The sequence below is a fragment of the Dromaius novaehollandiae genome, chromosome 5 (assembly GCF_036370855.1).
Source record: "Dromaius novaehollandiae isolate bDroNov1 chromosome 5, bDroNov1.hap1, whole genome shotgun sequence".
Classification (NCBI taxonomy): domain Eukaryota; kingdom Metazoa; phylum Chordata; class Aves; order Casuariiformes; family Dromaiidae; genus Dromaius; species Dromaius novaehollandiae.
The window spans coordinates 51615578-51634464 of NC_088102.1; the positions used below are offsets into that span (position 1 = coordinate 51615578).

Consider the following 18887-nt stretch of genomic DNA (forward strand, 5'->3'; position numbering starts at 1 on the left):
GCCCGCCCCGCCGTCACCCCGCCCTGGCGGTTGACAACAAACCGGCGTGAGGGGCGGGCGCCTGGCGGGCGGCGGCCGCGGGAGGGGGCGCCGCAGGACGTCTCTCAAGATGGCGGCGTCCCTGGACATGGAGCCGCCGGCGCTGAGCCTGGAGCTGCTGCCCACCGACCCGCTGCTGCTCATCCTCAGCTTCCTCGACTACCGCGACCTCATGAGGTGCGGGCCGCGCGCGGCGCTGCGCGGGGGGTGCCGAGCCACGCTCAGCGGGCGGCGCGGGGGGGGGTGCCGAGCCGAGCCGAGCCGAGCCTCCGCGGGGGGAGCGAGGGAGGCGTTGCCCTGCGCGCCGGGGCCCAGCGCCCTCCGCGGGGGGAAGGCGGCGGCGGCTCCGCGGGGGCCAACAGGTGCGCGGCGCCCCCCCGCGGCGGGGCGGGCCCCTTGCGGGGGGGGGCGCTGGCCGCCTGGGGAGTTACCGGTCGCTGGGGGTTGCGTAACTTTGCCGTGCGCGGGCGGCCGCGCACCGTCGAGGAAAAGGAGCAGGGCAGAGCGGTGCGGGAGCGCTTGTCGGTACCTGGGGAAAGGTTTGGCTCGCTACGGGGAGGCTGCTCTCTGGGAGGCATGTCCGAAAGCGTGGTTCGCCTCGAAGACCCGTTTTTTATTTTTTATTTTTTATTATTATTTTCTTTTAAGCAGTAGGGGCTGGTCCCTGTTTTTTCTTTCCCCCACTCTATCGTGTTTTTGTTTGTACCTAAATTTCAGTTTAAAGGTAAATTAACAACTGAATTTGTGAAATTAGTATTTCTCTGGGTCTCCTGTGTGCCTATTGGCAAACAAAGGACGGTCTTGTTCCCAGTACATACATTATTTGAAGGAGCTGTTGTTTGAATCTGAGGAAAACTGAATGGAACTAAACAGGAGGAGGAGGGCTTTTCGGGCAGGAAAAACGTGAATGGAAGTTGCAGGCTGGACAGTTTGCTAGATGGCTGAAGGGTTATGACTTGCAGTGAGGATGTATTTTTTTCAGCTCAAATCATATCATGGTTGATTCATAAATGTGTTGGTGGTGATTGAAATCACAATGTTTAATCAAAGAGGGAGGAATAAGAATCAAAATAAAGTATCATCAAATTTTTATTTTTTAATAAACATTAGGAAAGCTAAAGACATCAGGGAAAGATCCGTTAGGGCAATAGCAAAGAAGAGAGTAAGTGTAAGGAAAGGAAAAATTGTAACAATTGTGTAAGTCTAGTGTAACTGTACTAATAGCTGAGGTATAGTAAAGACAATTATACTCATTACCTATTTTCCTTACACATCTGGTGAAAGGAGATGGATTTTGTTGTGCAAAGACAACTGAATACTTTTTAGGTCTCTTATAAGTAGGGGTGACAACAGATAATTCTGTATCACTGGCTGTATGTAATCCTCAAAGCATTGTTTGAGGAGGTCTCTAGCTTGCTTGTGTTTTAGTGACTTGTATATACTCTGTCACAGACATTATAGTTTCCCTAGTATTCTACAAGTCAGTTAGCCTCACAGTGGCTCTTAATGGAAAAACTGATGTGAGAACAAATATTTATATAATTAATGAGATTGGCTTTAATTCTACTTTTGACCCTCTTTTTTTGAAACCACGTGCTCCTCTGATAACGTGGTGATTTTGCTCCTCCAAGAAATTACATGCTTGATGGATAAACATCAATTTAATACTTTTCTGCAAGGCATTTGACTCAAGGATATATTTATTTACAGAAGTTTTCACTGAATGAGCAGTCATCAAATAATGGTGTTTCTAATAGAGTTCTGTAGGGATTACTATTAAATTCCACCAGCAAACCATTAATAAAAATGTTGAATAGCTTCTTGTTTGAAAGCAAAGCTACTAAAACTTACAAATGCTGCAAGGTAACACAGCAGTCATACAGAAGATCTATATTCTGGTAAAGTTTATCCAGTCAAACAGGTGAGTTAATTCTGAGGAGCAAAAAAGGTGTAAGATCATGCCAATGGAGGGTGGTGAATGAAAAGATTTGAGAGTTATAATAATCAATTTAATATGAATTATTAGCAGAATTTGCTATGATAATAGAAGTGAATGCATTTGTGTCTTTGCGTCATTGAGGTTGTAAGTGCAGGGCATACAGGAGCGTGGCTTTATTTATTGTGATTAATTTTGGAATACTAATACAGTTCTAGTTTAAGAACCTTATAGTAGAATTGGGGCAGGGGGATTGAACGGAACAGGTACATATGAATAATTTTGTAGTCTGTGTGAAATGTTTTTCCCCAGCCCTGGACTTTGGCTGACTTAGCTTGTCAAAGACAAGATTGGGAGGCATCTTTATTACAATATGTACTTATGTCCATTTAAGTTGTTGGTCTTTCTTACTTGCTAACTTCTGAACTACACTGAGAAAACAAGAAGCAGAAACTAAAAGCTGAAGCTTGGTAACCTGATTTGGGGAATTTGGATGTTAAATTGTGTTCCTAATGGCTGCGATTAACTCTTAGAACAAGCTACCAGAGGAAGTGATGTTGCCACATCTAAATTGACAGTATGTTTTTGGAAGTTTCTTTAAAGCGTAACTGAATATCGAACTCAAACACAGGGAGCAACTCTTGTTTTCTGTTACTCAGGCTAGGCCAAATGAGACTATTATCTTTTCTCCTAAGTTCTGTGAGTCTGAGTCTTTGAATAACATAGTCATTCCCTGTATTACTCTTCTGCATGTTGCTGATGCTTTTCCCATTTGTATGAACTTACTGAAGTGCACAGACTACTTTGCTATATTTTATGTCGTACAGTCAAGAAGAGCTCTAACTATAGAAGTAAACATTGGACTAGCCTCCTGTAGTTTATGGCCTCTCCATCAGTGCTTTTGAAGAGCAAGTTACAGGCATCAGAAATACAGCTTAGCTGTTGTTATCTGCTTGCATAAAGAAAGGATCAGCTTAAGTGATTTCTGAGACCTGACTCCACATCCCGTATCCAACAGTTTTTCTTAATATTGCATTTGTGATAATGCTGCACTGTGCAGCATATGATTCTTTAACTTCCTGAAGCAGCAGTGTTACCTGTAATGCAATGGCAAGAGCTTACCTGTGTTGTTTGTACGACATGCTCCTCAAATGTGAGCTTGCAGTACTTATTTCCAGATCTACCATCCTTTGTGTTTCTCCTTCAGGTTTTTTGTTTCCTGTCATGAAATTTGTTATTTAAATAAAGTGGAAAATAGCTTTCTATAATAGTCAGACTGTATAATTTCTATAGCTTACTGACTGAGCTTTCAGTGGCAACAGTGAAAGACCTAGTAGAGTCTGGCGATCCAGATGGGGAAGTGATTAAAATCTGAATAACTAGCCTAAAGTACTAGCATCCTTACAGCTGATGGAGTGTTACTCTGGAATCTTTTAGACTGTGTTTTCATTGGAGTAGATCTACAGTATGACCTGCTTTACAAAATTACTTAATTGCTGATGGTTCTTGAAGTCCATACTTACATTAGAACACTCTGACACTAGCTCACAGCTTATGCAGCCATAGTGAAGACTTTTAACCATTGTAAGCATGACTCTAATGTATGATATATCAGTCTATATTTACCCCTGTTTATTTTGCTCCTCTTTTGCAATCAAGCTTAATGATTTTATATTTATAGTTGCTGCTATTTAAGTCGAAGATTAAATCAACTATCAAGCCATGATCCATTATGGAAAAGACACTGCAAGAAATACTGGCTTATTTCAGAGTAAGTGTGGTTGTTTAAAGCCTTTTTTTCTTCTTAAGAAGATAAGGCCTATGCTATTGTGCTGTCTGTCTGTGTACACATTAACTCTGGTAACTCATTATCAAACTAGAAGCTGTTCACCAATTTAAGAGTTAGAGGTATCAAAAATGTTAATTTCCTAGAAAGGTTTTATGAGGGTAGAAACTTCTGTGAAGTTTTGTGGATAGGTAGAGAAGAGATGCCCTATTAATGTCTAGGTTGAAGGAAAAGGTGTAGCCTGACCTCATCAGACACCAAATATTCCATGGAGGAAAGGGATATTCCAAGTACTGTGATTTTTTTTTTTTTTTTTTGGGGGGGGGTGGGGTGGGAAGGTAGACACTGGGCTGAGTCAAAAGGTTTACATATGTGATTCTTTGGGAAAGCCTGTCTTGAGGTTCCTGGTTTTCTAAAGCTCACTTTTCCTTTTTCTTACTTGCAGTGAACACAGACTTAGAATGTCTGTTAAATGGAAGCTAACTATAAAGGTATCAGCCCACATCTTTGCTAATCAAGCATGTTTTTCTCAAGTACAGCTGAGAAGGCTTGTAGAATTGACTGAAGTGAATTAGCAACAAATTTTGTTACGGCTTATCCCTTCTTACATCTTATCTTCTAGACAGTATCCTTCTCTTTAGATTGTAAATTGTGAGGTCTGTTAACTTGTTAAAAATTGAGTGAGCAGTTCCAGATATTTCCTTTATTCAGGTTATTGCTCCTTTTATTGTGCAAATAGCCTGAGAGAGCAGAACAGCTGATGACAAGGAGTGTGCATGAATGCATAAGCAGGGTAGTGGGTAGAGGAGTTAAGAAGGAAAACTTCTCTGAACTTGTAGCTTGCAATCTATATTATGTCATATGGACTTTATTCAAAATTAACAGCAAACAGAAAGATGAATCAAAAAAGTTGCACATACAATGAATGTTCTGATTATATACAGCTTATAAAGATGCAACACATCTTGTTAGCTTCATCTTGAGATGGCAAATTCAGTGAAACCAGAGGTGTGGGGAAAGAGCTAATGGCAAGAAAACAGTAGCAGGGAGCTTCTTGTTTGTTGGTGTTTGCATGTTATATTCCAGAGCCCAGTTGTGGGAAACTGGACGGAATAGGCCAAGTTTTCTGATTCTCTGCATAAAAATCTGAAGTGATTCTAGAATCAGAACTAAAAAGGAGGATCTGGTGAGAGGCAAGGGAGAGAAGGTAAGGAAATGGGAAGCTCAAACTGAGTACTTCATCCTTTAGAAAAGGAACCTGATGTGTGCATGGGGGAAAGTGAGGAGGTTAGGGCTTTGCTAAAGAGAACTGGCTCTGGGGTCTATTACGTCAGGTGCTGGCCTCTCCATAGCCAAGAAAGAGTAATCAGGAATACAGGTAATTTCTACAACTAGTATTTGCAGGGTGAAAATATACTGAGACTTCTCTCACTTGCTGAGACATGGTTCACTTTGGGTTTTTTCTTTAACACTTTGGTTTTGATATTAATTTATCTAACTTTCCAGATTAAACTAAATATTTTTTTCCTGCCCTCCACCCTTCCTCAAGAAGTAAGGTTCTTCTCTCCTTATTAGTGCTAAAAGAGATCTTAAGGTGATATGAAGACTTCTCAATTGTTACATTTAGTCTTTAACATCCAGAGTGCTGATTGGAGTTGTGAGGAGTTAGAACATATCCTTTTCACAAAGATTTAAGGGCTACCACACTTTGGAGGCGGGCATCCTTTGTCAGATGTTAGCCAGCACTTTTTTTGGCAGCCTGTCTTCCTCTAGTCTGCTGTTATGACTGCAAGGAGAATTATATATCCAGTGATTCCTTCTGGAAAGCCAGTTTCTTATCAGGGCACAGAATTCTCATTTAACTATCTGTTTTGCTCCTTAATTCTTCTTATTGGGTAAATAAAGGAGTTCATGCCTAGTGCAATTGATCAAAACACACAATTATAAAGGCCTTCCCTGTTTATGCATGAAGTGTGATCTGATTTAGCCGTTCACTAGTTCTAAGGCTTAATAATAAGAAGCACTCTTTCTTCTGAAGTTTACTCTGATACTGAGTCCCTAAAATGTTTCCTCAATTTTGTTGCAAGTTGCTGTTGGATAGGTGCTGGAATTAATTGAATGTGCATAGCTTCATGTGACTTAGAAGTGTTCCTGGCATAATCCTGTGTGTACTGTTTCTGCCAAATAACAAATACCAACTTCTTGTTTTAGCAATCAAGCTTCTTAGGCTGGAACTCTAACTTACTTTGTTCATATCTACCTAGAGAGGAAAAAAGTCAACGAAATCAGAGCTGGAAAGCTATCTTCATCAGTACTTACTCTGATCTAGGAAGATATATCCGGTATTATGCTACACTGAAAAAAGCCTGGGACGACTTAGAAAAATACTTAGGACAGCGGTGTCCTCGGATGATTGGTTCTTTGAAAGGTATGGTATTGTGCTTCCTGTAGCAGACCGGCTGGTGCTACTCTATATACTGTTAAGTTTCGTAGTACTTCCATCCTAGGTGTATGCACCAATTACTGGAGCCCTGATATCAAGTAGATATTCTTCCTTTCCCTCCAGTCAGTGAGTAAATCAGAGCATGTAGGTGGTCCTTACTCAGTTACTAGTGATCCATAGATTCTGCGATAATAGATTTCTTCTCTGAGAAGAAACTAAGATTTTTCTTTTTCCCAGTAATTCTGTTTCTCATCTTTACCTCTGCATAATCAGGAAATGAACATGTTTTTACTGCTTTTGTCTTTAGTTAATGTGAGAGGTATTTTTGAAGTCTTTTTGATACTCATAGTGTATAAAGGCAAAATAGCTCTTGCACTTTCAACTTTACCTCAGTCTTCTGTAGGAGGCTGACTATTAGACTAAGAGGTTTGATTTAACAGGTGTACAAATATACTGTTATTGAAATATACATTTCTGTATTTGCTTCTGTGGTAATGTTAAAAACAAAACAATGCTAAGATTGCCGGGACGGGCTACTTAAAGGGCTTTGAAATGAGTAAGTTTTCTCTTCAGCAATTGGGAACATGCTATTATGGTAAAAGTGTATCCAGTTTCTGCCTTATTTTTAGCAATGCAGCTCTAATGAAATGATGTGAAATACGGTTTTAAAGGAAAGATCTTGACACAAATTCTAATATCCCCCTTTGTCAGGAACAGTATACCGGGCACTTGGGGGCAGAATTATGAAGCAGCGTTAAGTTTGAGAGTTTCTTAGGAGCAGCAGTTCTTGATTTCCTCTCTAAAATTGCCACCTAATGTTCTTGCGTTTCTCTTTGTGCACAGAGAGTGTGCAGGAGGAAGAGCTAGATGCTGTGGAAGCACAAATAGGCTGCAAACTTCCTGATGACTATCGATGTTCATTTCGTATTCATAATGGACAGAAGCTAGTTGTTCCTGGGTAAGGAGCTAGAACTATGTATCAAGTTGTTATTCATTTGGTATTTCTTAGATAGCTTATTAAGAAGAAAGAGATAAAAATGTCTGCTGAACAGGACAGATGAAATACTAAATGCATTGTAGCTAAATGAGTGACCTTTCGAGGTGACGCTTTCAGAATTGGTTCTGTTTCATTCTCATAAGTAACTAAAAATCCAGGGTAGATTTCTAATTGCTCAGATTACTCATGCACTTCACTCCTGTTTCCTTTTAGTCAATGCAAAAAAAAGTACTCAAAACTTAACTGTTAGTAATTTACACCAGTATAATTAAATGTCTATTCTGAAGCCTTGCTTTGAATTACATAAGTAGGTTAGTCTCTCAGGCCTTACAAGTTTCAAGATTGAATAATTTTTATTTTTCTTTAAAATGGTTAAGGAACTTGCTTCCAAGCCAGGTAGTCACTTTAAATAGAATTGAAATGTCAGTTCTGCAAATTCAAGTTTTCTAAATAGAAGATTTTTACAACTTTATTCCGTATCAGCGATTTAAAAACTCCTTTTACATTAAGGTTAGACAAGTAACTAAACATGTTTTCATATCTTCTAACTATAGAAAGAGTTCATGTTGAAGCCCTTTGTTAGCAAGCTGAAATCTGATTAAGTGCCACAGACATTAGCAAAAAGTTAGAAAGGTGGGGCATATCATCTCTGTCTCTGTAGGGGCAATACATTCATGTTGCCCTATTTATAACCTTCACTAGTAAAGAAGAATACTTCTTAGTGCAGCTTCCACTAATTCTGGTATTGTGCATGCAGAAGGAATATGGGAAATAGTTCTATGCAACCATAAAGATGATTTCTAGTTCTGTCTTATATTCCAGGAGGTGCTTTAGAGGAAAGATAGGTGCCCTGATTCTTTAGACCTTAGATGTAAATAACATCTTGTTCCATTTTGAAAGCTCTTCCTTCTCTTGCCTGATAGACTTAGTCATAGTTGTCAAGCACAAATGTACTATCATTGATCAGTGGATGACTTTCCAATAGCTTTTATCAATATAAGTATGATTTGTGAAGCTCACTATGTTGATGTATGCAAAATACAGCTTGTGAGCCTACGTTGGAAGTGATCAAAATGCAGCTCTGCAACTTGTGCGTTCTCTGTTCTTCTTACCTTTTCCCTGCCCCATAAGCTGCTACGATGATGAGTAATGTGCCTGTGGGAGGGCTGCAGCTGGGGATATGCACTTTTAATTGGACATGCCTTTCAGTTTGAACATCTGCCGGGGGTTGTAGTCCCCTGCTGTGAGAGAAGGTGCCTATGCACAGGTAGGCATACCTGGCTGGTGGAGCACTGACTGGGGGGCCAGTTAGGTTTGACACATGGGACCTAGAGAAGAAAGGCTGCCACACTGCAGACAGAAAGAAGGTGTGGTGCGTTACCTTTGGGGGACAGGCTTGTTTTCTAGCTCTGCAATTCTGAGCTCCACTGTAGGAGATGAATACTGGAAAGATCAGGTGTGGGTAGGGAAAACCTGTGAAATGAGCTGCTGGGATGGGCATGTTATGCCAAAAATGGAGGAGATTTGGGACTATATACGGATGCATCTTGCAGGTTGTCACTGTTAGGCACTTCAGGCTGGTTGTTAGCACTGCTCTGTAGACTGTACAACATGCTAATTCCAGACAAGACTGTGTAAGGAAAAACGGGAGGAATGGGACCTGTTATCCTAGAAGGGAGCAAGCTATACCATGCTGACATGTGGCAGCCTGTGTTTGAGTCACTGCTTTCTTAACACCAGTAAAAGCTTGTCATTTGCAAGAGTTTGCGTCTGAGAAAGTCAGTGAAAGGCAAATTAGAAGGGAGTATGGGTGGGGAGGTGTGCGTTACAGGCTTGTTTTCTTGGCTTGGGAAAAGAAGGTTGTAGCCTCCACCTTACAGGGGGAATTAGTGTATGACTTATAAAGTCTGGAAGGCTAGCTGCTCCTGCACAAGCCATGACAGCTTACTACTTAGACCATGCTACGCTTGAGTGACATTACTGAAATACAATTTATTGGAGGACCTGTCAGTTTTACTCTGACCTTAGAAATATTTTCCTAACTGCTGTATCAAGGATACTGTGTTGTTAGCAGTGGCCCCAGCCAGCTTGAATTGGATGGTCAGATAGCTCTCTTTGGGCTCTAGTGACTTAGAGCTAGCAGCAGTCCTATGGGGAAGTTAAATGTGAAGTCTCTGGATTTCACTTTAGGATGGGCAAAGTGAACAACGAAGTGCTTCCCTTACAGCTGTCTAGAATTCCTCTGTAAAGGTTGGTGCTATGAACTAATAACCTGGACCTGCAGCAGATGTTAGAGTTGAACTTCATCTAGGTTTAATAGGCATCTAGAGCACTGACAGTTAAAGAAGATTTAATGCTTTGTGTTGTGAATAGTATGTTTTGTTAATTTTTTTTTCCTTCTCCTTTTCTCTCTTCCCTTCTTCCCTGTTAAGTTTGATGGGAAGTATGGCACTGTCCAACCACTATCGCTCTGAAGACTTGTTGGATATCGACACAGCTGCTGGAGGTTTTCAACAGAGGCTAGGTCTGAAACAATGCCTTCCTCTTACTTTTTGCATTCATACTGGCCTGAGTCAATACATGGCCTTGGAGAGTGTGGAGGGTCGAAATAAATACGAGATCTTCTATCAATGTCCAGTAAGAGAGATATGCTTATACTTATAAATGTACTTACTGAATGATTGACAGTACCCCTTTGCATGTTATCAGACAGCTGAAATACTTTGAATGGCTCAAAGTGAATATTAAGAGTGTTATTTATGTTAGTTTCAGTTCCTTGTCCTTGAGTTGCCTTCAGGGTGTCATCAAACCCTGGTTAATAAGTGAAATAAATTTACATGAAGTAGTCATTGGCTATACCAGCTTGTGTAGGTTTATGATAGAGACAACACTTGTTCTTACTGGAAGATGATAATTTGTTGAAACTCTGGCAAATGTATACTCCTGTTCCTGTTTCTTAAAAGAAGAAAGGCTTCTCCATTATGGAAGATGATTATCTGTATATATCTCCTCTCCCAAATATGTTAAATATGAACTTACTAAAGTAGTGATATTCTCTGGCTATAAGCAAAATCTGCTCTCCAGTGAAAGAGCAAATTGGTCTGGACAGCTCTCATGTAGAACTTAAGTATTTGAGTATTTTCAAAATACTTACAGCTGTGGTATTTTAAAATGGGGATCTTGTTGCTAGTGAAGCTTAACGATTTTATACCTAACAAAACTTCAGCCACCCCACCCTCCAAAAAAAAGGTGTGTGTGCGTCAGGGTTGGGGCAGAAATAGTTTCTTGCAAAAAAGATGGGAATCTTCTTCCTGCTGCTGAGTTCCTGGCTATTTGTTTCCAAAGCAGGTAGCAATGAAATTTCTAGGGAACATCTTGCTAATGGGACACTTCAAAGGAGTATCTTAACATCCTTTGTATTATGCTGAGCATATAAACCTTCTGTGTAATGCTTGAGAACTTGAAAGGTTAATTACATGTTTGTATTTCTGTTCATCTGTGGATAGCTCACCTTGTTTCAGGGGAGAGTGTAGTATTACGGGAGGTTTTTGAAGTTGTCTTTGTCTGTTTTAAGGCAACTTTTGTTTTGTTTCTTAAATGACACATTAAATCTAACTTTATGTGCATGAACCTTAATGGAGTGTCCAAGCTGCATATTTTATTATCAGTTCAGCCCTCACAGAGACAGACATTTGTGTTTTATATTGTGTATTTGAGTATCTGACTGGGAATATAATGATGTATTAAGAAGCCAGAATTTTGTTTTAGAGAATATAGTGCAAATATTCCCTATGTTACATTTCAGGTGTTGAATTTTACTTTGAAAGTCTAATCATAACCTTCTTTCCCTTTTAGGACCAAATGGCTCGCAATCCATCTGCTATTGATATGTTCATTACAGGTAATACTTTAGAATAAAATACTCTGCAAAATGTTTTACTGGCATTGTTTAGAAAATGCATGTCATTATTTGACAAATTAAATGAAAATTGCACAATACATTTGACTTGAACAAAGGAAGTGTTCTAAGTTTTCTGTGCTGCTTGTACTACTATAACCTACTTCAAAATATCAGTGTTTACTTGGAATAAGATTCAAGTTTTATCTAGAAAGGCTTATCCTTCTTTGTGTCTTGTATACAAATCATTCAGCATACTAACCTGTCTAACAAGATGAGCAGAACTTTTAAATTGGCCATCATGAGTGATGTAAGCAGTTATTAAATACAGCATCCAAGTAGGCAGAAAGACTTTCCAGTAGTTTTTGCAGCCATGTTAAAAGTTCAACGTACAAGCAGACTGCTTTCTTCAAAGCATAGAAGAGGGAAGGTTAAAAACTGCATAGTTGTTTGGTTGTATATTAATCCTTTCTGATCATCTGTCTGACATGTACATTGACTAGACTAGTGTTTTGATTTCTGTTAGTTAATTCACTGGAATCCGGTAACTGTGGCAACATCTAAATTCCTTTCACTCAGTGGAAAGCAGATGTGTTCTAACTGGTGCTGAAATTAGTATTAAAAATCTAGCCTTGCTTGCTGCTTAGTATATATGTAATAAAAGTTAAACTCTTAGAAAGGTTTCCTAAAATCGATTTTAAGTGGCTATGCGTTGATTGTGTGAACTCATTTCAAAGTGAAGTAGTCAGTCTATCATCCGTTTTACAAAGGTCTAACAGCAGAATGCATTATGTGCTTTAAGATCGTCGTAGGAAAAATAAAGCAAAAGCTCACAAGTAATAGTTTGGTTACTTGCTTCTGTCCACATGAGGATGATGTAATACTTTAAAGCAACTCTCTGGTGAGTGGTATTGTCACTCCAGGTTGTTGCTTTTATGGAATTGACTCAGTGGTGAGGTGACGTGACATCATACTTGAATGTATTCCACTTGTTTGAAAGGGTTTAATCTTGAATCCTGAAGTATTCCAGGGCAGGGGGAAGCTTATGTACCGCACTTATCTAGTCTCTTTGAATGTGGAAGAGTAAATTGATCCGGTTACTTTCTCCATGTGAAGTTACTTTATGCAAGGTTTGTGTTTTGTGGATTAGTGGTAGAAAGGAGAGTAATAAACTTGGAGGTTTGTTAGAACCTCCAGAAGATCAAAGGACAGTACAAATAGCTCTCATTCAAAGGAAGAAGTTTCTTTGAAGAAGTGATAAATACACTTATTCAAATAGAAGTGATAGTACTTGGTAACATATCAGTGAAGGTGAAGATAATGGTTTCTTGAAATTTCTGCTTAAATCCAATTTTATATTGCTAATACTGACTGGGTTTTTTGTGTGGGGGGATTTTTTGTTTTGTTTTTCTTTGGTTGTAAGAACTTTGTGTACTCTTCTGTTGAATTCTCTATTATGTTGTTCTGAAGAGCTATGGCTGAGAAATTGGTTTACCAGTATCTCTTGTATGAAAACCTCTTCTTTGAGAGTTAAATGACAGCTTGGATATCTGCTTAGAAATCCAACTGTTCTCAAACAATGGCTGAAGGTGTATGAAAATGCCAGGTTTTCTTCTGAGTGACACACAGCCTTAGTCTTCTGGCTTTGTAGTCAGAGTGCAGAGTATATCTCTGTGTCTATGCCTCAGCCCTGTTCTTAGGAAGAAGCAAATTCTGTAACTTCCTAACAAGTTTCTTAAAAACTCTGTTCATGTGGAAACTTGCATGTCGAAACTAAGTTTGTAAATCCACTAGTAGGCTATAAGCCTTTAGCAGCTAGAGTATTGGTATTATGTTGGAGCAGCTTATCTATGAAATAACTATACAAGTAATATAAACTGTTATACTTGTTGTCTTTCCAAATCATAGCAACACACCTGTGATCTGGAAACAAGGTGATGAAAGACACCAGCATTTGAAGACTGTGATTATAATGTGAAATACTTAACTAAGCAGAAATATCTCTTAATGTGTCATATTTAGAGTATGCCCTCTTACCTCTTAGTTCTTGGTTGGTTTATCCAGATGGTCTTCAGTTTGTTGAATGAACTAGAATGTTGACCAACTCACTTATAATACACATAGTGGTAATCTTGCCTGTCCTTATGAACGCTTTTCTTTGGCATCTAGGTACCTCTTACTTGGAATGGTTTACATCTTATGTAAACAAAGTTGTAACTGGTGGTTATCCTATCATCAGAGACCAGATTTTCAGGTATTGTGACTGGGACTTAAAGCTTCACTGCGAGATGCTGATACTTGTTTTAGAATAACCTTTTTCTAAATAATTAGCTATAGGTATTTGATATGAAAGCTGATGGTGGGGAGAGGAGGAAGTGAGTGAAAGTTGTTGGAGATATAGCTATAAAACGCAATGCTTAAACTTTTTTTTTTTTTTAAACGGAAGCCTTGAAGTCAGTAACTTTGTATTAATGAGACTAGAATTTTGCAGTAAAACTGACCTGAATCTTAGCTAACAAAATATTTGTGTTCCCTACAAGTATGCTGCAGCTGTAGGACTCTTCTGAGTTATTAAAAATATAGTTGAGTGAGCTAGTTTCTAAAGCAACACTGTGATGAATAAGTAAATAAACAGGACTTGTTGAGGTGTTTGTGTTATCATGCACTTTTAAGCGTTTATGATTGGAGGGGGGAGATAAATAGAAGCTCTAATTGCACCAGACTGGATGCTATAGAACCCAAACTCTAGATCTCTAAATTAATTTGCTGTAGGAGTTGTTAGTTTTGTTTTCCAAATAGCATAAAGACACATCCTTATTAAACAAGTGTGTCTTGGTTGAGGTTGACTTCAGATCGAATTCTACACCTAGCTTTTAATACAAGCATTAATGCAGACACAGACATCCAGAGCTGTGTTTAGGTGATGGGGAAGTATATGTCACAAAGATACTGTATACATGCTTTAGGTGCCAAAAGTAAAATCAGAAATTACTCTTAAATCTAGCATCACAATATTCTTGTTAATGATTAACTAATCACTTTATATGTTTAGTTTTCTGTATTGAATGTACTGAGCAATTTGCAGAGTTAGCATTTTCCTTTTTGTAGGTATGTGCATGATAAAGAATGTGTTGCTACCACAGGAGATATTACTGTTTCTGTGTCCACATCTTTTCTACCTGAACTCAGTTCTGTACATCCACCTCATTATTTCTTCACTTACAGAATCAGGTAAGAATAACAGCTGAGTTAACACTTTCATAACATGGGAAAGACCTATGTAATGCTTAAGTCACCAGTTGTTGCAAATTTACAAACAGCATTCATAGATGTACTAAAATGAATAGGTCTAGATGCCACATATTTGAATGTGCATAGCGTGCAGTACTTCTATTAAAAAATTATTAAATCATACCTAGTCAGTTATGTAAAGTACTGATCAAGTTGGTAATTTGTAAAGTATGGTGATGGGGTGGGGGAAAGAAGTTACAGGTAGCTTAGACTTAGAAAAGGATAAATAGCAATAAGGAAGAGACATGGAGGTGGATCCTGCTAACTGATTTGGTGTGCTTTACCTTAGCTTTTTTTGTCCAGGCTACTTTCGGAGAGGTACCCTGAAGATACTAAAGTGTTTCTTAATGGTTATGTAACCACTTCCATACCGGAGAGGTACCCTGAAGATACTAAAGTGTTTCTTAATGGTTATGTAACCACTTCCATACATGTAAAGTATGCTGTTTGGCTTCTAGAATTGAAATGTCCAAAGATGCTCTTCCTGAGAAGGCTTGTCAGCTGGACAGTCGGTACTGGAGAATAACAAATGCCAAAGGTGACGTAGAAGAAGTTCAGGGTCCTGGAGTAGTTGGTAGGTACAACAGTAAGATTTCTTTTACAAATTTGATGGAGAGTGTTTCTGTGTTTAATGTACATGTTATAAAGATTATGTTATTAGCCTTCCTCACAGTGACAGAGGGTAGTACTTGTATGTTTTGTATCAACATCCGTTTTGTTGCTTGAAAGGAAGAAATAAGTATCTGTTTTGTTTTTAAAGTTGCTTTGCAAGGAAAGTCTGAACATTCTGGTAGTTGACCTTACTTCAGTTTTGGTTTTTTTTTTAGTCAGTAGTTACTGAGAATCACTTATGTGTCCGCTGGACTATAAAATGATCTACCTGAATCTTGTAGAGCGCAAGTGCTCTAGCAAAATACTAAACCATAGTTCCACTTCAGTCTTTACTGTTTTGAGTTAATGCTTTACCAACAGGGGAGTTCCCAATAATCAGTCCAGGGAGAGTCTATGAATACACCAGCTGTACTACATTTTCCACAACTTCTGGATATATGGAAGGATATTACACCTTTCATTGCCTCTACTACAAGGACAAATTCTTTAATGTTACAATTCCCAGATTTCATATGGTATGTCCAACATTCAAGGTGTCGACAGCACGGATGGTAAGTGAAGATGCAATTGTTCTTATACTAGGCTTCTAAGCTCATGTTTGCAGAGAACACTTGTGTTAATTTTAATAGGACAGTGTGTGTCAAACTTCAGTGTCATGACACTTTTTCAGTTTTGGAATTTGCCTGTTTTAATATCAACAATCCAACATTTTCTAGAAAGCCATTCTTTTTTCAGATCCACTTCTCAGAAAAGAAATAATCTAAAAGTATCATTTAATCTTGGATTTTGACAATTTCCGATTATATTAATTCTTCTCAGCTTCTGGAGTGTTTACAGGCAAGAAAACACTTCTGGTGTAAAATTTACAGTACCGAACAGTATTTGGATTGATAACTCCATACAAAACATACTGCAATCAAGCATAGGTCAGTCTGGAAACTTGACTGCAGTAGTGTCTGTAGGCAGTTTGTACTTTGGTAAAGTCATGTATCCTTATGGCTTTGATATGTAATGCTTACCAATTTAATTAAAGATCCCAGCTTTCATAGAAAGCCATAAATATCTATAGGCCTTCCTCCTTGAGTCCTTACCTTTGCCTGGTATCAAGCTCAAGTTTGGTGCCATGAGTGAGATCAGTGGCCCTGTTGGTTACTGAGAGGTAGAACACAACCATTCTGTTGTCATGTGTCTGAACACAAGCACCCCTCAGGGTGCACAAATATATACATATATCTATTCAGGGTATATTTCAGAGGTTTATGCAGACTACAGCACTGTTGTTCACTTGTTTTCCTTTTCCTTTTTAAGGAGCTGTCATATCTTTTTAATTTGTTGCTAGCAACATGGCATTGTATTAGCCCATTGGATTTCATGGTTCTCTTAAATACTCTGTCTTGGTATGACTGCACTAGAGACACTATTTGGGCTAAAACAGAATCTGCTTTCTTCGAAGATTTTTGATTAACTATTTAAAAATGGTAGCAGTCTTTCTGATGTTTTACTAGTCCTCACTGAAAGTGCATTTCATGAAGTCACTTAGCTACTTAGCAAAACAACGATATATTTAGCTTAATGTTAATTGTTATGTAAGCTTAGTTTGGAAATTGCTGGTAAATCTAAGTATTTTTGGGTTTTGCACATTTGAAGAAGAATACTTACTTGCTTTATTATTAGCATAGCTTTTATTTAATGACTAATTCAGATAAACTTTATTTTGGCTTTTTTTTTTTTTTTGTGAGTACTGAGTCTTTTCTCAGAGATGGGTGTCTACACTATTTTTACATGTTTTCCAAGGGATTTGAGAAACTCATTACTATTAACTATAACAATAAGTGCCAGCAGAGGTCGAGCTTGTAACAGGAAAATGTCACCTTTAGCTCTCGCTTATGTTTATGTGAATTGTCACCTCTCCCATTCAGTTGACTGTAAAAATCAGTGCCTTTTCTCTCTTGTTGCTCTACCTCTGGTTTTAAAGCTAGTAATGACTCTATTTTTAAACTACTTAGTTAAAAGTCTACACAAGCCAACAGGCAAACCAGAATGACTAAGGTACTGAATTGTGGCTTTATGTAGTTGTATATATGAAATGATTAAGGCAAATAGATATCTTTTGTGTTAAAGGTCAAATAGTTTGGCAAAATTCTCTGTTGCAAAGTAAGATTTGTAATCGTATAGAACCGCTTTTTTTTGAATACATTGATAATTACAGTATGTCTGCTTCAGATAACTGTGGTAATATGGACTTGAAACTTTTTTGGCAATTGTTAATGCTTTCTTATAAGTGTCTGGGCTACAAGATTTTAATTAAATATGGATGTCTTGTATTAGGAAACAAATCATAATGAGTATGCAGTGGATGAAGATGAAGATTCCACAGACACCGATGAATATGAAGACAGGCGTAGAGTGTTGGACATTCCTGCACCTTCTGGTCGCTGCCCACGTCATACCTGATGGGATTTTTTTTTTCAAAATGGAACAAACTGTTGGTTGCAGAAGCTGAACTCTTTGGGGCTAGTGCATAAGAATATTTCTGACTATTGTAAATGAACTTTCTGTTGCACATCAGGGCAACTAGCATGAATGTTGGTGCCAGTTCTAATATTCATCAGAGTATAACTTTTTCTTTTTCCCCATGGTTTGGAATTGGGGGGAGGCAGAGAGGAAGAGAAAGATGTTTGGGCTTTGTTCACTTTTTCCCAAAGTGCAAAACAGCTCAATAGCCTGAGGTAATCATATCTTACATTTTTAAACTATTGCCTATTTATGATCATATTACAACTATGGTGTGGGGATTTGTTTTTATACAAGCATTTAGAAATTAGCAATCAACAAGACTGTGGAAAAGGTGTATACTATTGTCCTTTCTCATGGGTTTCTACTGTTGATAACTTCTGCTAGGAACAAATCTTGCAGTTTGGTATAAGTTGCCCAGTTGGGTTGGATCAGGTGCTCTTATGCATTTTTATTAACCTGAAAGTACCAGAAAATTCTGGTCATCAAATGCATAAATTCGGGATGAAACTGGCCTTATTTTTAGACAATCTGTCTTTCAGCTTAATTTTATGCTAAATGACTCTGATTGGATAATGGCTTTTGGAATGTAGTGTACATGAATAATCTGCCACTCAGTAACAAAGAAATTTCTCCATGACTACAAAGTATGAATTTGTATATATGTTTTGAGTTTTTTCTTTATATGATGTTTGCTGTTCAGACTTTGTCATAGGTGACAAATTTATGTTGAAGTATCATGTCTCCCTGAATCCTCTTTGGATTTTTGTAACTATGTCTGAATCAAAAAAATTGGAGCTTGATAGAACATCAGATGACTAGAAACTTTAAATATAAAGAAGTATCTGTTTGCTTTATCACTCTTACTTTTTTTTCCATTGTCATCAATAAACACTTAACTGCCTCCTTTGCTCTAAAGTGCTACTTGGGACCCTTCCTGCCAAGACTTTAGAAAAAGCTGACTGTGTGACTAGCATCATGGTAGTAGATTACTCTTTTTGACATCCAGGATTCAGTAGTTTCTCTGAGGGAAACCAGTATATTGTTGTTCCAACAGAATCCTTCTGTTACTGGCTAGCTACAGATACTATGGAAAGTCTGGATTTTTTACAAGACATAACACTGGATTCTCCATGTGCTCATCTTTCTCTAGTGCCACACATCAGTTGGTACTTCCAAGGTGGTACGAGGTAGAAAAATAGGTGTTGAATATTACCCCTGCAACAGTCATATAGGTGAAACGTCTAGAGAAGTGTTTATTTAAAAAAAAAAAAAAAAAAAAGTGTGTGCCCGTCACAGAAGCCTGAGTAGCAGTGTGAATTATTGAAATAGTTTTAAATGTTTGAGGACTTCTCTGTATTAACTGGAGGG

General features: G+C 38.4%; 1 protein-coding gene and 1 long non-coding RNA gene across 3 annotated transcripts in view; one reads left to right on the plus strand and one right to left on the minus strand.

Annotated features, from left to right (window-relative positions):
* The window catches only part of LOC112983112 (uncharacterized), a 41859-nt gene extending 41700 nt beyond the window's left edge, over positions 1–159 (minus strand). Inside the window, exon 1 of the long non-coding RNA XR_003259165.2 lies at positions 43–159. This is a non-coding gene — a long non-coding RNA (uncharacterized LOC112983112). The remainder of the gene's footprint in view (positions 1–42) is intronic.
* On the plus strand, positions 82–18420 carry FBXO3 (F-box protein 3). 2 transcript variants are annotated; one of them, XM_026099986.2, is made up of 11 exons: positions 82–216; positions 3657–3746; positions 6026–6189; positions 7048–7162; positions 9634–9838; positions 11057–11102; positions 13269–13353; positions 14208–14330; positions 14849–14964; positions 15363–15553; positions 17331–18420. In XM_026099986.2, exons 1-11 carry the CDS (start codon positions 110–112, stop codon positions 17454–17456), a joined length of 1368 nt encoding a protein of 455 aa, XP_025955771.1. In that variant the 5' UTR covers positions 82–109; the 3' UTR covers positions 17457–18420. The 2 variants fall into 2 exon arrangements, with proteins under 2 accessions (XP_025955771.1, XP_064368873.1); XM_064512803.1 differs by lacking the exon at positions 82–216 and adding an exon at positions 1878–1960.
* The last annotated feature ends 467 nt before the right edge of the window (positions 18421–18887 follow it).